Source organism: Nuphar pumila, chromosome 15, assembly GCF_984573655.1.
Source record: "Nuphar pumila chromosome 15, dmNupPumi1.hap1.1, whole genome shotgun sequence".
In the NCBI taxonomy this organism is placed as follows: domain Eukaryota; kingdom Viridiplantae; phylum Streptophyta; class Magnoliopsida; order Nymphaeales; family Nymphaeaceae; genus Nuphar; species Nuphar pumila.
In genome coordinates this window covers 78,747,249-78,766,010 of record NC_143263.1, presented here as the reverse complement: position 1 = coordinate 78,766,010, position 18,762 = coordinate 78,747,249, and the positions used below count along the sequence as shown (strand labels likewise).

General features: G+C 37.9%; 1 protein-coding gene across 1 annotated transcript; it reads right to left on the bottom strand.

The window, feature by feature from the left end:
* Positions 1 to 4,356: 4,356 nt before the first annotated feature.
* On the bottom strand, positions 4,357 to 12,556 carry LOC149815698 (TMV resistance protein N-like). The gene is made up of 3 exons (XM_089990614.1): positions 12,000 to 12,556; positions 8,651 to 9,755; positions 4,357 to 5,399 (listed from the first exon to the last, which is right to left on the bottom strand). The coding sequence occupies exons 1-3, from the start codon at positions 12,554 to 12,556 to the stop codon at positions 4,410 to 4,412; spliced, it is 2,652 nt and encodes an 883-aa protein (XP_089846740.1). The 3' UTR covers positions 4,357 to 4,409.
* Between the last annotated feature and the right edge of the window lie 6,206 nt (positions 12,557 to 18,762).

Below are 18,762 nucleotides of genomic sequence, written 5' to 3'. Positions count from 1 at the left end.
AGCTCTGAGATATTAGACTAAAAATGTACTCCCTCATGCCAGTGGATCAATTTATTTGGTTGTGGTGACTGTTTGTTTGTTTAATTTGGTTATAAATGTAGTCCTCATCGTTTCCCAAGTCCCCTCTTAGGAGATTGGATATTACAAGCCATGGACCATCTTGGAGGCCCAACCCATGGATTGGGCAAGGCTACAAATAGGTCAACCCCCAAGGCTGAGATCAAGTGATATTGAAAATCACCACCAATGGTGATTTTTTCAATATCCACCACATAATGGTGGTACTAAGTATGACTATGATGGGGAGTCCTTTTTGGCTCCCTTAAGGGCATTTCTATACCCCCAGAGCATTTTAGTGGTACCAACATGCTCTTCGTACAGGATGTGGTGGATATTGGTGATTTTCAATATCACCTTTTCTCGTTCCCCGTGTGCCTAATATGACTGGTTGAGACTTTATTTAGAAAAGCTGGGTTCGCTAATTCTAAAGCTGATAATTCTTTGTTTATTCAATGCATTAATAAACATTATTGTCACAAAGAATTCTCATGATGAAGTGAAAAACATTATTCATGGCTTTGGCTGTGACTTTTTCTATTAAAGATCTTGACTCATTAAGTTATTTCTTGGGTATAGAAGTTTTTTCTATAGAGAAAACTGGGGTTAGTCTGACCCTTATAGGATTCTTAGGTATAGAAGTGGTTTCTACTATTAATGGAATTTTCTTGTCCCAAACAAAATACTGGATCTTTTTAACAGAATAGGTATGACAGATTCCAAACCATCCTTCAAATGTTGCATTATCTAAATTTGAAGGAAATAGGCTTGATAATGCCACTCTCTATAGAAGCATTGTGGGTGCATTACAATATGTCATGTTTATGAGGCTAGATGTTGCATATTCTGGGAATAATGTCTGGCAATTTATGCATTGTCTGACTTCATCTCATTGAGCCCATGTTAAAAGAATCATGTAATATCTCAAAGTCTCAATTAATTTTGGCCTAAACATTCAAAGGTCAAGTATGATTGGTCTCTTTTTTTGACGCAAATTGGGGTGGGTGTCTTGATGACAAAAGATTGAGGAAACAACATACAGTTGCTCAATCAAGTACGAAATGAGAATATAAAGCTCTTGCAAGAGCCGAGCTTACCTGAATTTCTCAATTATTAAGAGTTAGGGATTGTTCAATCATTTAAACCGGTTCTATTATGTGATTACCTAAGAGCCACTTATCTTGCTGCCAACCCTGTGCTCGAACTAACTATGCAGATATAGATTATCACTTTGTGAGCGAAAAAAGTGGTTAAAGGTGAGATTGAAGTCAAGTTCATTTAATCAGAAGGTTAGATTATTGATATCTTTACCAAGTTCTAGCTCGGACCTAGATATTCTTTGTTGAGAGATAAGCTTTGTCTTACAGAACTGGAGATTGGCTTGAGGGGCCATGTTAAGGAATTAGTTCCTGGACCCATGGGAGATCCATACCCAAATACCCAAAGGGCATCCAAGATCAATGAAGCTAAAGATAAGAATCAATAGCAATCTAGAAGACATGAAAATAGAAGTCTAGTAGGAGTCGAATCTTGTAAAAATGAAAATGCAACTAGATATGGACTCGTGAAATCCAATGGGAAGGAAAGTCCATCTTTTGAGAGCCGGGTTTCCATGTTAGGACTAAATTACCATCCTAATGAGATTGTATAAGCCATGTAAATATTCTTCAATTTCTATTTAATGGAACCACACACTCAATCAAAATCATTGAGACTGTGAGAGGGTCTCTATTTAATGGACGTAGGTCAATAAGATCGAACCACGTGAACAGCTTGTGTCGTAGCTTGTGTCGTGTGGTGTGCTTGTTTATATTCTTTTTTTATAAAAAATTGATACCAGGTGTGGTCACACCATAACTATGATATTACAAAATATGTACACATTAAGAAACAAAAGGCAAAAAGTACAGAAAAAATTAAACCCTGCAGGCAACAAAATGCAAAATCCACCATGATAACATTTGGTGACATACTTCCTCCCTATGCCACCGCATGCTTCCCGAACTCCACATGCAGCACCAACCTGACTGCTGCTTGAATCTCCCGTGATGGTGCACTTGCCTGTATGCTTAGACAGGTTCAAAGCCTCCTTGACCAGCCTCTAGAAACATATCTGCCATGAAACCATTCAAAATAGACATGGTCTTTGAAGATTTGCCCAGCTCATTGTGCACCTGCTTCAACACCTTGCACACATAGGTTTTGTAGAGGGGGTTCAACGCATTTGTCTTCACCTCTCCTTTTGCTCCTTTTTCTAGTTTTCTCTTGTTTGCCACTGTAATAATTAATCACAAAAGAAAACTCATACCTGGGAAGCATATTGCATAAAGACTCCATTTTTGTGGATAGATGTCAAGGAACATGCCAATTTCAGGAAGTTCAATAGCTTGTATCAGGATGAAAATAAAGAAAACTATCAGCCGCTTAGAATCTTGACATCCTATCAGTTTCTTTCCTTATTGGCTGGTCCCTCCTATTGGTTCTTATAAATGTTAAGAAGCTAGCCTTTCCCAACTAAAGGAACTGAACCTAGATGGTTGTATAAGGCTTCAATCTATCTCTCAGCTTCCTTCATCTCTAATCAAACTCGATACCAGTCATTGCAAGTCACTGAAGAAACTTTCAGATTCCGTTGCTAGCCTTTCCCAACTAAGGGAACTGAACCTAGCTTATTGTTCAAGGCTTCAATCTATCTCTCAGCTTCCTTCATCTCTATTCAAACTCGATGCCAGTCTTTGCAGTGCGTTGGAAACGATCCCTGACCTTTCAAACTTGAGGGATTTAAAGGACTTGGATCTAAGATTTTGCAAGAAGCTTGTGGCGATCTACGACCTAGACAAGTTGACATCCTTAAGAACCTTGAATTTGGCTGGCTGTGAAAGCCTTGACTATAATTTGATGAAGAGGCATTTTGAGGTACTACGTTGAATAAACATTAATAATTAAGAATACCATTTCACTTTTCTGAATGCGCTTGTAGGCTGTTGGAAAAATCAAATTGCACTTGATGAATATTGGTTCATGCTTAATATTTTCTGTTGCAGGTGACCACGTTCGAATCATTGAAGCACTTCAGCATTTCTGGAATTCTCAAAGATCAGCAATTACACTTTGTTCTTCCTTCCAATGCATCACTATACATCACAGATTTGTTTGTTTACTATGACTATTCAGGCAGTTCTGTGCGTATCCAAGCTATAGTAAACAACCAGGTGGTCTTTGACGACACACTTGAAGCTCCTTCGCGTTACAGCAGAGTTTATAGGAAGCGTTTTGAAAGGGATGATGAGATAAATGGGCATTTCAGGAATGAAAATAATCAGATGATGATGATCATAAATGCATCTACAACTCTGACAAGGGGTAATATACGGCTGGATAGCTTCTAAGTGGGCTTGGCAGCTTTGTTAATTCATTACCAACTATGACAGCAAATAACCGTTTAAAAGATTCTGGTGGGTTAGGCCACCTATGAAGAATGCATGGTTCATATTTTGGTGTGCAGGAGAACGGCGTGCAAAGACCAACACTTCACTTTGAACAACCGATTATTCCTGATCTCCAAGCAGACATACCACCAAGCCTAAGAGAAAGAGGGCCTAGAAGTTTTGCAAATCTCTAATGCAGGAATCATCTTTGACCTGACCTCAAGTAACTCTGCCAAAGTCTGTTTGAAAAGCATCTGAAAACTAGCTGATTCCTCATTACGAAGGCAAAGAAAGCACCTGATCCATGCCTGGTTTTTGTCTCCTGTCATGCAAATCAACGCTTGATTCATCAAGCTCTTCTATGCTGCTTTTCAAGATTTTTCTCTCGCAAATATTGAAGTGAAAAACAGAGGCTCATATTTCACTTAGCATTGCCACCCATTTCCCAGCATCAAGATATCTTGCCTCTCGCATACACTCAGACAAAGTTGGTATGGAGTCTTTACGGTGCCATCTCACTGCTGAATCAGGCGCAAGTATGCGTTTGATTGATGTATCACCAAAAAAAAAGAAACAAAAAGATATGTTATTTTGTGCTTCTACGATTATGTCATCCTAGTGGAAACAATTGGACCCTGTTGATTGTCTTCTACCTGCAGGTGATAAATTTTCAAATGAATGTTCTTTTATACAAATAATAGTATGATATTTGATCACATTTGTAAGAAACAGTATGAACAGGACTATAATCGGTGCTTTTTTTTATGTGATTTCTCTAAGAAGTTTATTTTCACAAAAATCAAATATTTCTTGATAAAAAACAAGTCTAATTGGTGTTATCTGAAAGTTTCTCCAGTGACTCGCAACACTCTAGGGATATCTTGCTTAGTTTCTTTAGCTCTCCAACAGAATTAGGGATGCTTTTCAATCTACGGCATTTAGCTCCTCCACAGGAGACATGAACCGTCCAAGGGAAGCAGGTAGCACTTCCATGGATGCACATTCTTTGATTGAGAGTTTATTAAGGTTCTTCATCTTTTCTATTGAATCAGGAATCTTTCTCAATGACTTGCAGCGATCGAGGATGAGCTCTTCTAATGATTCCATGTCTCCAATTCGTTCTGGCAAAGCAAGCAAACTTGAGCAGCCTTCAAGTCTGAGGCTCTTAAGAGAACTCAATCGACAAAGACTATTAGGTAGTTCTAGTAGCGACACACACCCCTGCATGCTCAACAAATTCAACTTGTTAAGGAGCCCAATGGTTTCATCAACCTTAACCAAACTCGAGCAGCCATCGAGGATGAGCTCTTCTAATGATTCCATGTCTCCAATTCGTTCTGGCAAAGCAATCAAACTTGAGCAGCCTTCAAGTCTGAGGCTCTCAAGAGAACTCAACCGACAAAGACTATTAGGTAGTTCTAGTAGCGACGTACAGCCCCACATGCTCAACAAACTCAACTTGTTAAGGAGCCCAATGGTTTCATCAACCTTAACCAAACTCGAGCAGTAATCAAGTATCAACTTCACCAGGCATGGCAAAGGAGCAAAACTTGGAGTCTTAATGAGCTCACGACATCCGCAGAGATTAAGGACCTTCAGATTGCTGAACACCAGTGATGCTAACCCTTGCTTGCTCCACAATAGTTCACGCATGGAGTCATCACATACCTCGAGGACAACAAGTTCCTCAAAATGACAGCCTTCAAATGTCATCCATCTCATGGAAGGACCTTCCCATTTCAACCATTTTAGCTTCTTAGGGAGATGCGAAAGTGTGTCTTTGAACTTCGGATTACTGCTGCTTATGTGAAGCAATCTAAGGTTGGGCATTTTTGCAAATGCTTTGGTATTCAAATTTTGCTCTCTGTTGTCATACTCCAGAACGATGGCTTGGATACTTTTATTTGTTTTTCCCTGAATACGCAAAACAAAACAAGCTTTAATCAGTATGACTATTAAGAAATCATGAAACCTTGGCCTTAGGCTTTGGGATTGCTTCAGTATGATAATCAAGGACATCTAGAGTCACTACTAGCACTCCATAGACTAAGAAGTTAAAAAAGATATTTTGAAGACTTAGATGTCTACATACCTGTTTCTGAATTTAGGAACTTTGAGCAGTTCGTTCGCTGGTCTATTTCTTACCTCGTTGCACACTATATGTTTGTTATGAATAACATGCTGATGCTCGCAGCCTTAGCCGGTTAAAGTCTTTCATTGACCTACTTGAAAGACTTCTGTAGACACCCACAATTTTTGTTGGGTTTTTGCCTAGTTTTTGGCAATTCTGGCCAGTAACATGCACATCTGGCTTCTTGATTTGACAATTTTTGTTGGGTTTTTTTCAAATATAAATTTTTTCTCCTACACATTTGTGAATGTCTTCATGCTTGTATCCCTTATGCTATTTTATTAAAATGAGGCTCACACATTTTTTTGGACATTAGCAACCATGAGTTGGGTAGGTCCCCAAAATGTGTACTTTTTTTAACTAAATACTCCCACTTCTGTTCATGTCCTGACCTTTGCACACTAACGTCCTCACACATTTGCGAATGTTCTCGTGCTTGTGCCCCTTATGCGATTTTAATAAAAGGAGTTCATATATTTTAGGTACCTTTGCAACTCATGGTTGCAAATATCACTGTATTTGTAAATGTTAGCACATATCAAGCAAAGAGCCTAGTATTTGCAAAAGTGCTGTAAAAAGTAGAAAAAACCTTTAATGGCACTTGTAAAGCTTTGCTAAAGCCTTTAGTGATGCTCATAAAGCATCACTAAATTTTTTTAACGATGCTTCAAAAGTGCCACTAAAGCTTTTAAGAGAAAATTAACATATTTAAAAGAATATTCACATAAGAAATTCATATATTTAAGAGAGAGAAATTGCATATGTTAGAAAATTCACGTATTTAGATATTTGAGAGAAAGTTCACGTATCAAGAGGAAATTGGCTTGTACGATGGTTAAGGTCCTTCTACAGCAAAAAATTTACTAATTTGAACATTGGACAGATTTTAGAATTTGTAAGAAACTTCAAAAAAACACGTCATTTTTATCACAGTGTACGGTCATTTCCATTAAACAAATTGAACTACTGGCTTGAGTGGCTAAGGAACCTCTTTGGGAACAATAGATTAAGAATGAAAAGTTTGAAGCATGGGCAAAGCTAAACAAGAAAAAAGCTAAAAATGAAAAAGGCACTTAACCCCATGAACTCGAAAAGTAGCATAAGATGCTACATAAATCAACTGGATTTCAAGTTAAAAGTACTAATTAAGCATCAACATAGAGGTAACAAAACCAGACAGGGTCATTTTTTTTACAACTTGGTGCATTCATCGACGGCCTAGAGGACATATCCATGAATCTAAAAGGACTAATTAAGCATTTTTCTTAAACAAATGTTTTAGGACTCGAGGAGTCACAACCAAGTTGATTCAACTCAAGTAGCCCAACTCAAATACTACTGTTTCAAAGACAACTAAAGGAGCCTTAATTTCTTGAGAAAATAAACAAAATAAGCGGACTAAGTATAAATAATAAGAAACAATTCAAACCATGACATCCAATGAATCAAACTATCAAGTTAGAGTCAACAATTAAGGGTACTGTGAGTGAATCCTGAAAGAGTTTTCATGGCTTTGCTAGCACCGAATAATTGGTTCGTGGTTTATTTCTAGCACAATAGTCCATAGCAGCATAAGATGGATAGATTTAGATGGACATAAATCGGGTAGATCCAGGTCAACCAGTATCAATATATACACTTCTATATCTAACAAAATTAATTCATAATTGATCTACTCAGGTGTGTGTGTAAAAATGTGAAGTGGACTGTGTCACGTCAGTAGAGGCTCAGATAACATGGCACAATATGGGTTCGATCGGCGCAACACACTTTTCACAATGGTGAGTGGTGATCCCATACGTCGGACATCACATATATGTTCTGCTGCAAAAGAGCTTCACTAAGAGATATGGAGTAAAAAAATATAAAATGTAAGTAGTCATTTAGAATTTATCCTTATACTCTATGCTGTCTCTCTCTCTCTCTCTCTCTCTCTCTCTCTCTCTCTCTCTCTCTCTATATATATATATATATATATATATATATATATATATATATATATATATATATATATATAAGTAACGATCCTTGTCAATGTTGGAAAAAATATGAACTAAAACAAGAATTTACAAATCTGCGATCCGATGCTTAGAGGCATGCAATTAAGATGCATTGTTTGCAACTTCCATGAAATGGGTTGCACATGACCGTGCCCCCAACATAACCTAAGCCTCAAGAATTTTCTTCTTTTTGCAATTTCAGAATATCTCTTTGCACACCACGGTTTGGCCACAGTTTTGAAACGAAGGAGAGGAAGAAATGTGACCAAGTTTTATGGTTGAATGGCTAGAAGCGTTGACAAAAATGATCAAAACTGTCCAATAACAACTACCCTATAATACAGTTAATGTCATTGGTGATATGAATACAGACATTATTTTAACACTTTTAATAAAAATAATATTTAAATAAAAGAATTTGCGTTGCCTTATCTTATTTTTCAAAAAAAAAAATTCAAACTCATTTGTCGGGTCATATCCAATCTTTGAGACGTAGGTCTCAATGTGCCTCGCCCCACTGCAAGAATGCAATATATTCATTCACGTTGGACCTCAAGTACCTTGCATCCAATTCTATTGAAGAAATTTTTCTTTTTTACAAGAATAGAACAAAAAATTGAGAAAAATAATACAGAAGAGAAATACAAAAAGCTCTTCCTCCATGAAATGGGTATATATATAGAGGCTAAAAGTGAATTTATATAGAATAACGACATGATTTATTTGTTTAAGAGAAAACTACCACCATTTGCCTAACATCTCACAAGATGAAATAAACGACTAGAGTGTAGAAAATTATCAATCTTCCAATCTTTTTAAGTAATTGAATGTATTCATAAGTAAAACATAAAAGCAACTAAATAAATTAAACATAGCTATTGTGCAGCTTCCCTAAACCTTCTAAATATTTCTTAGTTTCTAGGAAAATAAATTAGATTCAATCTAAATCAATTAAGTCGAATTCATTCTCAAAAGACTTGTGACAGATCTTCATTCTGAGAATATTAAAAATAAAGCAAAGATATGGGCCTTACTTTTTTATTGTGCAGTACTTGCCATATGTCATCCCTGTCCCATAACCTGCTGCGCAATTTTGGGTCTGATGTCGCTCCATGTGCTGACATGCCTTCCTGGCGTACTATCTTTCTCCCCATATCTCGAATTTGATCATTCATTGTAAACCTATTTTCTGTGTCGATACTAACAAGAGACCTGTTTTCGAGAACATTCAGTGCGACCTCTGGGGAATAATCCTCCCAAATGTAGGTCGGATATTCTTTATCCTTTCCAATAAAGAAACATGCTATGTCTAAAAAGATGCACTTCTCATTTGGTTCTAGTCCTTGGTAACTTATTCTCAGCCTTTCATGGACGTCCTTATGCTGATCTTTTTTCAACTTTTCCAACAATTTTTCCCATTGATCTTCATTTTTGCCATAGAAGAGTGGGCCAAATACTTTAAGCGCCAGTGGTAGTCCCCCTGTTATTTTGACAGCTGCTTTAGATAGATGGTCGAACTCAGGGGGCGACCTGCCATCCGAGAAAGCATGGCGACAGAATAGCTGAAGCGAATGCGTATAGTCCAGCTCCTTGTGGATATAAATTTTTTCTTTTTGCACTCCGTGCATAACAAGTACCGCCATATCTCTTGTTGTGACAAGAATCCTACTTCCTTCACCAAATATTTGTTCAGCTGTGAACGCCTGAAGTTGATCCACATGATCTACGTCATCGAGGATTATGAGAACCCTCTTGTGTCCAAGTCTTTCCTTGATCAATCTTTTTCCTTCTTCAACTCTAGATATGGTTTTGTCTTCCACTAAAATGTCACGAAGAAGCATGGCTTGTAACGAAGGAAGTCCATTAAGCTTCTTTGCTTTTTCCCTGACATCCGAGATGAAGCTAGTACCTTCAAATTCAGGAGATAGCTTGTTATAGATGGCCATTGCAATTGTTGTCTTTCCAATCCCGCCAGGCCCGCAGATTCCAACAATGCAGACACCATTTGCTTCTGTTTCCAACTTTTTCTTCACATCATCTATGCAAGGATCGATCCCGATATGCGCTATGTCAAATGGGACCTTCTCTAACATGTTAAACACCTGTTGGACTATCTCCGTTACTAGCTCTGCTTCGTTTCTGCAATGTGACAATACCAAGAGTACTTTAATTTGTTGACAACCAAAAACCCAAATCAACTCTCTTTTTTTATGTTTTTCCTTTCTTAGATCAGATCTTATGAATGCCAGCTACAGTGTTTGTTTAATAGAAAATGAGTTTTGAATAATGTGCATTGGTAAGCTTTGTAAGGCTTCAAAAATCAACAATCCATAATGCACAAAAGTTTCACAACTCAAAAAATCATATTTTTAAATCAAAATAACACAATCCAAGGGTTTATCTGTGTGTAGGGCTGGAAAACGATACGAGCAGCTAGCCATTGGGCTCGTTTTGACTCGTAAGTTGAGCTCGGTGGGCTGAGCTATGAGCACCTTGTTTAGGTAAATGAGCCAAGTATGAAAATGACAAGCTTGGCTCGGCTCACCTCTTATAGGCTCGTTTTATATATTATAAATTTGTGTATTACATATTTTATACATATATTATATGTATTCATAAAATGTATACTGTATGTGTTCTATATACATTTACTATACATATATTATATTATTAAATATATATTTTATATATTATCAAGTTTTAAAAACATCTAAAAAATTAACCTTTTTAGAAAATGAGCCCGATTGTGATAGCCGGGTGACGGTTCATGAGCTAAGCCTGAGTAGGGCATGCCCTAGACGAGTTTGTGCTCGATTATCAACAGTATCTATTTGGTCAGATTGAGTCGATGCCTATGATTTCCAAGTCAATAGTTTTTTTTCATCAATAGCATCAAATAAAATATACACTATATATATATATATATATATATATATATATATATATATATATATATATATATATATATATATATATATATATATATATAGAGAGAGAGAGAGAGAGAGAGAGAGAGAGAGAGAGAGAGAGAGAGAGAGAAGCTTCCAATGCACACAAGCTATGGACACGTGTCAAAGGCATTAAAATGTCTTTTAGCGCGGTTAGCACCTGCTGCTAAATCGTTTGTTTTGCATGCGATGCACACGCGGGCTCTTTTAGCGTCGTCCATCATCCGCGATGGACAACACTGCTGTATTGGCAAGGGTTTTTTTGCACTATTTTTTTGTGCAAAGTGAGTGAGCTTCGTTTGAGCACCGAGAGAGAGAGAGAGCGAGAGAGTCCCTTAGGTGCATAGCTACGGACAGGATGATGCTGAGCGTCTATCGTCCGGCGCGACAGACGCTTAGCATTTTTTCCCGCAAAAAACTTTTAGCGTGACAAAAAGTCGCATAAAGGTCACGGACCTTTAATGAAAACTTTTAATCGCTGCTAAAACTCTTTCGATGGAAAAAAAAGGCGCTGAGCGTCGTGGCGCGATGGACACTCAGCGTCATCCCTGTGCGCTGCTAGTCATATATATATGGTTTATTTGAATTGTGTTTCAATTCGTTATAACTGGATCCACACTAAGGGTGTTATCGGGTCAGATCTTATCTGACATAATTCTGGATTGAGTATAAAATTTGTCCCAAACGTCACCCAATCTAATTAGAGTTCGGGTCCAGATCCGGGTATGACTGGAAATTGTGGACCCATATGGGTTAATAGGTTCAGGTAAATACCAGGTTGGGTATAATCTGATATGGTTTTCAATAGAACCAATTATTTTTATCAAGTCTAAGAACTAGATCCAAACCCAACCCATTTGATTCGGGTTTAGATACACCTGAAAAATGTAAATCCACATAGGTTAAAGGGTTCTGGTATGACTGATTCAGGTTTTAATGGGTTTGGGTTTCATTCGGTTATTGATATGATATTTATTTTACAACCAATCAGAAAATACGTAAATTAATTGAATCGACTATTCATTAAAAAATTATATACTAACAAATGAGTAGTTTATTAACAATTCTAAATAATGCCAAAATCTAAATATAAAAAGAGTATCTCAATACCAAACAATCATGCTGGAAGAGAGAGAGAGAGATTTTGTTACTGACTCGTGCCTTGGAGACAGTAATACCCAGATAAAATAACCCGTTGGTTAGACTATTAGAGTCCCCTACTTTACACCTTATTCTTGCATGCCGGAGGGAGAGAGAGAGAGAGAGAGAGAGAGATTTTGTTACTGACTCGTGCCTTGGAGACACTATACCCAGATAAAATAACCCGTTGGTTAGAGTATTAGAGCCCCCTACTTTACACCATATTCTTGCATGCTGGAAGAGAGAGAGAGAGAGAGAGAGAGAGAGAGAGAGAGAGAGAGATTTTGTTACTGACCCATGTGCCTTGGTGACAGTATACCCAGAGAGATCCCCTGCACTTCTCAACGCCTTCCTCCACTCGTCCAATTCTTCTTCCTTCCTGTCTTGGTGCTTGCTGAAAGCATCTTCGAATGATCCCTTCTGGTTTCTGACGTCAGAAGGCTCAACATGATAAAATACCGGAATTATGGGCCTCTTTTGTTGATACACATTGTTAATCTCCACCATCTTGGCAATCTCCTTGAGACACCATTTAGAATGGGCGTATTTCTCCGAGAAAATGGGTATAAAAATCTGGGATTTCTCAATGTAGTTGAGCAGCTCAGTGATTCTCTCACCCCTCTCCAAGTTCTCGCTGTCGATGAATGCGTATATGCCACGCCCCTCCAGTTCCTTGTGGAGAGGATTCGTGAAGTTGTTGCGGGTGTCAGCTCCTGTAAAACTTAAGAAAACGTCAAAATCAAAGCCACCATGCTTTTTTGGTGGTGCCGTTGATGGCCCTGCCATGTCTCCCATGGCTTCCTTCTCCTTATTTTCCTTTTCTGCTTTTGTGCTACATTCTTGGGCGTCCATCTCAAAAGAATAAGGTGGAAAGGCTTCCCACTCTGGTACTTCAATTTTTTTCTTAAACAGGATGCCTTTGTATGCCCGATAAGGAGCTACATGGGAGCATATATATAGAGTAAATGAAGATTATTTAATTTTTTTTTATTTTGTAGAAAAATGAAAAAGAAATGTTAAAAGACATGGCAAGTTCATAATTCTAAGAATGTAACTTAAATTTGAGAAATGAAAGTAAAAAATAAGAGAGAGATAGAAGCTAACCCAATTAAGTGCATGTCCTTACTTCAACGAGTCAGAAGCTCCTCCCCTTGTCACCCGTCTCACCCTTTCATTATATTTTGACAAATTATTGGATGAGAATATCGGAGTTTGATGCTTGCTGGTCCCACGTATGAGAGCGACAACTACCAAACTCAAGCCCAAGTGCATGTCACGACAATTAATATCTACTTTGTGTTGTGAATATCATTAAACAGTTATATATGATCAAAGTTAGCCTTAAAACCCTATAATGGGGCTTGACTTGGCTCTTATACACTTCTCTCATCACCTTCTCATCCGAACAACTACGAATTGATTAAGTGAAAATTAAAAAATAGTTGATCATGATTGTCACTTCATAAGGGCCAGACATTGATGGTGGTGAGATTTGTTGGATCATATTTCGGATCACACAATTTCACAATCAACAACACGACATACAACATGATATGAATTAACAAAGTAATCATAATAAACAGTTTATCGAAACATAAACAGAGAGCAAGCATGTTAGTTTCCGCATAAAATCAAAATCCAGACCACAACACATGAACAAGCAGATGCACAGGACACAATAAAAACAACGAAACATGTTAATATTGTATAAATGGCTAAGGCATACGAAAGTACTCTCCTTAGAGAAGATTTGCCCCCACATACAGTGGAAACAGGGTCTGGCGTCCTTCCCCCATGATACAATAATCTCGATGATCAAAATCGGTGCACTCCGACGGATCATCCTACAAAGACAATCTCTACGAACCGATGTTGCAAAAAAAACCCTTTTCGGGACAACTCAAGAGAAAGAGAGCAACAGAGAAAGAGAAAATACAGAGCCTTTCTTCCTCAGAATTATGCGTAAAGCACCTATGTAACCCCAGCCCTAATCATATTTTTATAACCTATGAACGATTACGAAAACGTAGAAGCGACCCATTACGAAATCCGAGGAGCCGAGACCTATTAACGGAATCCGAAGAGTTGAACGGAATCCGAAGAGCTATTAACGGGCACGGACTACGAGGAGTCATGACTCGTTATCATTTCTCATAACCCATTAAAGAATCCAAATATTTACAGAAACTTTGGGCAAAAAGATACTTTGGTCTTGATTGGATATGGCCCTAAAAAGCCAATTACCTGAACCTGAGCCCGTCCTGGTACAACACGACATGGTTGGCGCACGCGCGCGCATGTGTGTGGTAGTCATTCCAACCCCTTGTTCTTAGGAACAAGTGTAAGAGTTTACATGTGGGTTATAAACCCACAACAAACTCAAACCTCTTCAATATGAGACTATTCCACATTATCAAAACCAAACTTTTTCCAAAAAGAAAAACAACCTACGTCTCTTCTTTTGAATTCTCTCTCCCCTCCCTTCTTACACCTAACATTCCCCCACAAATTCAAAGAATGAAACATGAAGAAACCAGGATGCAAGATGAGATAATCTGCAGCAGGACATATCATGCTTTCAATAATGGTACCTTCCGGTTTGAACCACTACCTTAGTTGACTAACTTTACCGTCACAGAAACGAAGTGAACTGATGTCTTGAACTTGAACCTTTGGTGTAAGAGTGTCCATTAGCAACAACACAATAAAGGTTCTGGTTGTAATCTTTAGGGGCGGCGTGTTAAAGGTCATGCGCCCGAATCCTGTTTAATGAGTGACTTCAGGAATAACCCAATTCCTTAAACTGCGGCCACACAGTCACACTCACATAGGTGGGCTTCTCTAGAGATGCACTGCTAACATCTCGCCGATAAGGCTTTGAACCCATTCAGAGTTTTAACTCTTCCTTAACTTGCAGCTACAACACCTTTCCAGAGTAATCAGAAAAATAGACACAGATACATAGTATCATATAAATAAGGTGCTATCCAGTTCGCCCTATAGTTGTTATTACCACATTGACCCTACTTTGTGGGATCTCCACTCAGATAGGCTGGGTTGCTACTGTAGATAAACTACTGATGGGTTTCAGTCCCACCCCCTCTATGAATTTCAGAACTAATAACTTATCTAGTCCTTTCGTTAATGGATCAGCTATGTTCTCTTTGGATCCAACATAGTCCACAACAACCACTAACTGCGACACTAGTTCTCTTACAGATTTTATTGTGACTTGGATGTGTCTTCTCTATTTTTTATTATATTTTGTGCTTTTGATTTTTACAATTGTGGCCATATTGTCACAATGCACAGATATTGCAAGAATTGGTTTGCTCATTAAAGGAAGTTCCTCAAGAAGTCTCTTTAACCATTCAACTTCCAATCTTGTGATATCTAAAGAAAAGAGCTCAGTCTCAAAAGTAGACCGCGATAAGATGGTCTGCTTTACTGATCTCCAGGCGACTGCGCCACCACCCAAGGTAAATATATACCCTGTTACGCCATAACTCCCAGAGTTCATGGCTATCCAGCTCACATCACTATATTCCTCAAGAACTGCAGGGAATCTCTTGTAATGCAAACTCAAGAAAATGGTTTCTTTCAGGTACCTAAGTACCATATCCAATGCCTTCCGATGAGTGCGATTTGGACAACTTGTGTATCTACTTAATTTTGTCACGGAGAACGAAATATCTGGTCTCATGCAATTAGCAAGATACATTAAACTTCCAATAATCTGGGAATACCTTAATTAAGACACTGGAATACTAGGCGTATTCTTATGAAGAGGAATAGAAGAGTCATATGAAGTTGCTACAGATCTCTCTTGGTTATAGTCAAATTTCTCAAGTATTTTCTCAACAAAGTGAGATTGAGAAATGGCTATCCCCTCTGCTGAAGAGTCAGGTTTAAGCCTAAGATCACATTTGCAACACCCATATCCTTCATATCAAACTTACTACTAAGAAACGACTTTGTCTCATTCACAATTCTCATATTGGAACCAAACAATAAGATATCATCTACATAGAGGCATAAAATAATACAACGATCACTTTTAACTTTGCAATAAGCACACTTATCAGATTCATTGACAACAAAGCCAAATGATAAAATAATATTATCAAACTTCTCATACCATTGTTTAGGAGCTTGTTTTAGTCCATATAACGACTTAACAAGTCTACAAACTTTGTTTTCATTATCAAGAGCCACATAACCCTCAGGTTGATCCATATAGATCTCTTCTTCAAGATCGTCATGCAAGCAAGCAGTCTTCACGTTCATTTGATGGACCGAGAGATAATAAATGAAAGCCAGTGCAATAAGCACCCTAATTGTGGTCATCCGAGTAACCAGAAAATAGGTGTCAAAGTAATCTATTCCCTCCTTTTGTTTGAACCCTTTAGCAACCAGTCTCGCCTTGTACTTGTCAATGGATCCGTCTGGTTTCAACTTCTTCTTAAAGATCCATTTGCACCCAATGGTGGAACTACCACGAGGGAGGTCAACCAATTTCCAAGTGCCATTAGAGACAATGGAATCCATTTCACTCTTTATGGCTTCTTTCCAATGCCTTGCTTCAGGTGAAGTCATTGCATCTCAGAAAGTGGGAGAATCATCCTCGATAAGATAAATGATAAAATCACTTTTCAAATCCTTGGTAATCCGTGGTCTCTTGCTCCTTCTAGGTTCAGCCACTTCCTCAGACTCAATGAGTCTAGGATGGGAACAAGATGGTTCTACCCCTACATTTGTTATCATTTCCACATGTTCGAGAATGAAACCAGAAGTTGAAGGTATATCTAAAAAAGAAAGATTTTGAGATACACCAACTTTCATGAGAAATACATCCTCAAAGAATATAGCTTCTCGAAGCTCAACAATAGAGTTTACATCTATGCCAGATATCTCAGACTTAATTACTAAGAATTTATAGGCATAATTGTTCTCTACATAACTAAAAAAGACAGCATCTACGGTTTTCGGACCCAACTTCTTCCTGTTGTGCTCTGGGATAAGTACCTTTGCAAGGCACCCCCATACTTTAAGGTATTTTAAGCTAGATTTTTTATTTCTCCAAAGTTCAAAAGGGCTATTATGTTTTTGAGGAACTCTATTCAGGATATGATAAGTCGTATTCAGAGCATCCCCCCACATGTAGGTAGGTAATCTAGAACTCTCAAATAGAGCATTAATCATGTTAGTTAGAGTTTTATTCGTTCTTTCTGCAATCCCATTAGATTGAGGAAAATATGGAGCAGTAAACTCATGAACAATGCCAACAGATTTGCAATATTCATCGAGTTTATTAGAGGTATACTCTTCTCCTCTATCAGACCTCAATCTTTTAAGTTTTCTACCAGTTTGTGTTTCTGCTTCATTCTTAAAAATAAGAAACTTATCAAAAGCTTCATCTTTTGATTTTAGCAGATACACATAACAATATTTAGTGTCATCATCTATAAAAGTGATAAAATACTTTTTATGATTTCTAGTTAACACTCCATTAAACTCACAGATATCTATGTGCACCAGATTCAAAATTTCAGAATCTCTAACAATCGTATAGAATGGTTTCCTAAATTGTTTTGCTTGCACACAAATTTTATATTTCTTAGTTTTATCAATAGAATGCTTAGGAATCATCTTCAAGTTCATCATGTGTTTCACAGAATTGAAATTCACATGACCTAATCTATTATGCCATAAGTCAGATAATTCTATATTATATACAACATTAGACAATGAATCAAAAGAAATATCATTCTCTAATTTATCACTGCAAACATGTTCAACACAAAGTTTAAACAAACCATCATCTAAATACCCCTTGCCAATAAAAGTTTCAGAATGTAAAATAACAACTTTATTACATTTAAAGTTAAATTCATAACCCTCTCTAACAAGACATGAACCACTTAAAATGTTTCTTCTAACTACAGGCACATGGTGCACCCTGTGTAAAGATAGAACTCATCTTGAAGGAAACTTCAGATCCACACGTCCAATCCCTAACACCTTTGCAGCCGTTGAATTACCCATAGTCACGGATCTGCCTGCAGCAGCCTGGTATGACACAAAGATAGACTTATCAGCACAAACATGCACATTAGCCCCAGTGTCAACCAGCCACTCAATTAGCTCATAAACGTGATAGATTTGTGGGTTAATAGAAACATACCCAGTACTGGTCCCAATGACTTCAGTCACCATATTGACTTGAGGCATTCCATCTGTGGTCCCATGAGCCTTGGCCTTCTTGGAATGACATTCCTTAGCGCAGTGCCCAACCTGCCCACAGTTCCAACACAATTTGTTCTTTGCCTTTTTTTGGATTTTAGCCTTAGGTTTGAACTGGTTTTTCATTGCAAATTTTGGTTTTTGTCCCTTGCCCTTAAAAGATCCAGTCATCATGTTCACTTTAGGTTGTTCAGTTGGCATCACGATCTGTTTTTTACTTTTGTGCTCTTCTTTAATGGCAATAGCTACCATAAGATCATCCAGGGAGATCTTTCCTCTACGGTGCTTGAGAGACATACCAAAGTCTACCTAAGACTTAGAAAATTTCTCCACGATGGTCATAACTTGAAACTTCTCAGGAAGTTTTATATCAGCCTCAGCCAAACTGTGCAGCAACAGTAGAAACACGTGTGCCTGCTCAGTAACCGACTTGCCCTCTACCATCTGATATTTCAAAAACTTGGCAATAGAGTACTTCTCAAGACCTTGGTCTTCGGTATTATACTTCTTGTCAAGTTGATCCCATAGGGCTTTAGCAGTGGTAGACGAGGAGAAGTATACATCGAACAATGTGTTGGACAGAGCCAACATTATGCAACCATGACATATACTGTCCTTTTATTTTCACTCTACAGCCGCACTGACTGCAGCAGGGTAAGGGTTAGTTTCAAAAACCGAAGGGCAATCGAGTTCCAGAACAGATAACAACCCTATTGTAGTGAACCAGATTTTCATGCGTTGCTGCCAATGCTTGAAATTCTGACCGACAAATTTTTCTGGCATACCTGACATGTCCACTTTTCGTATAAAAGCAA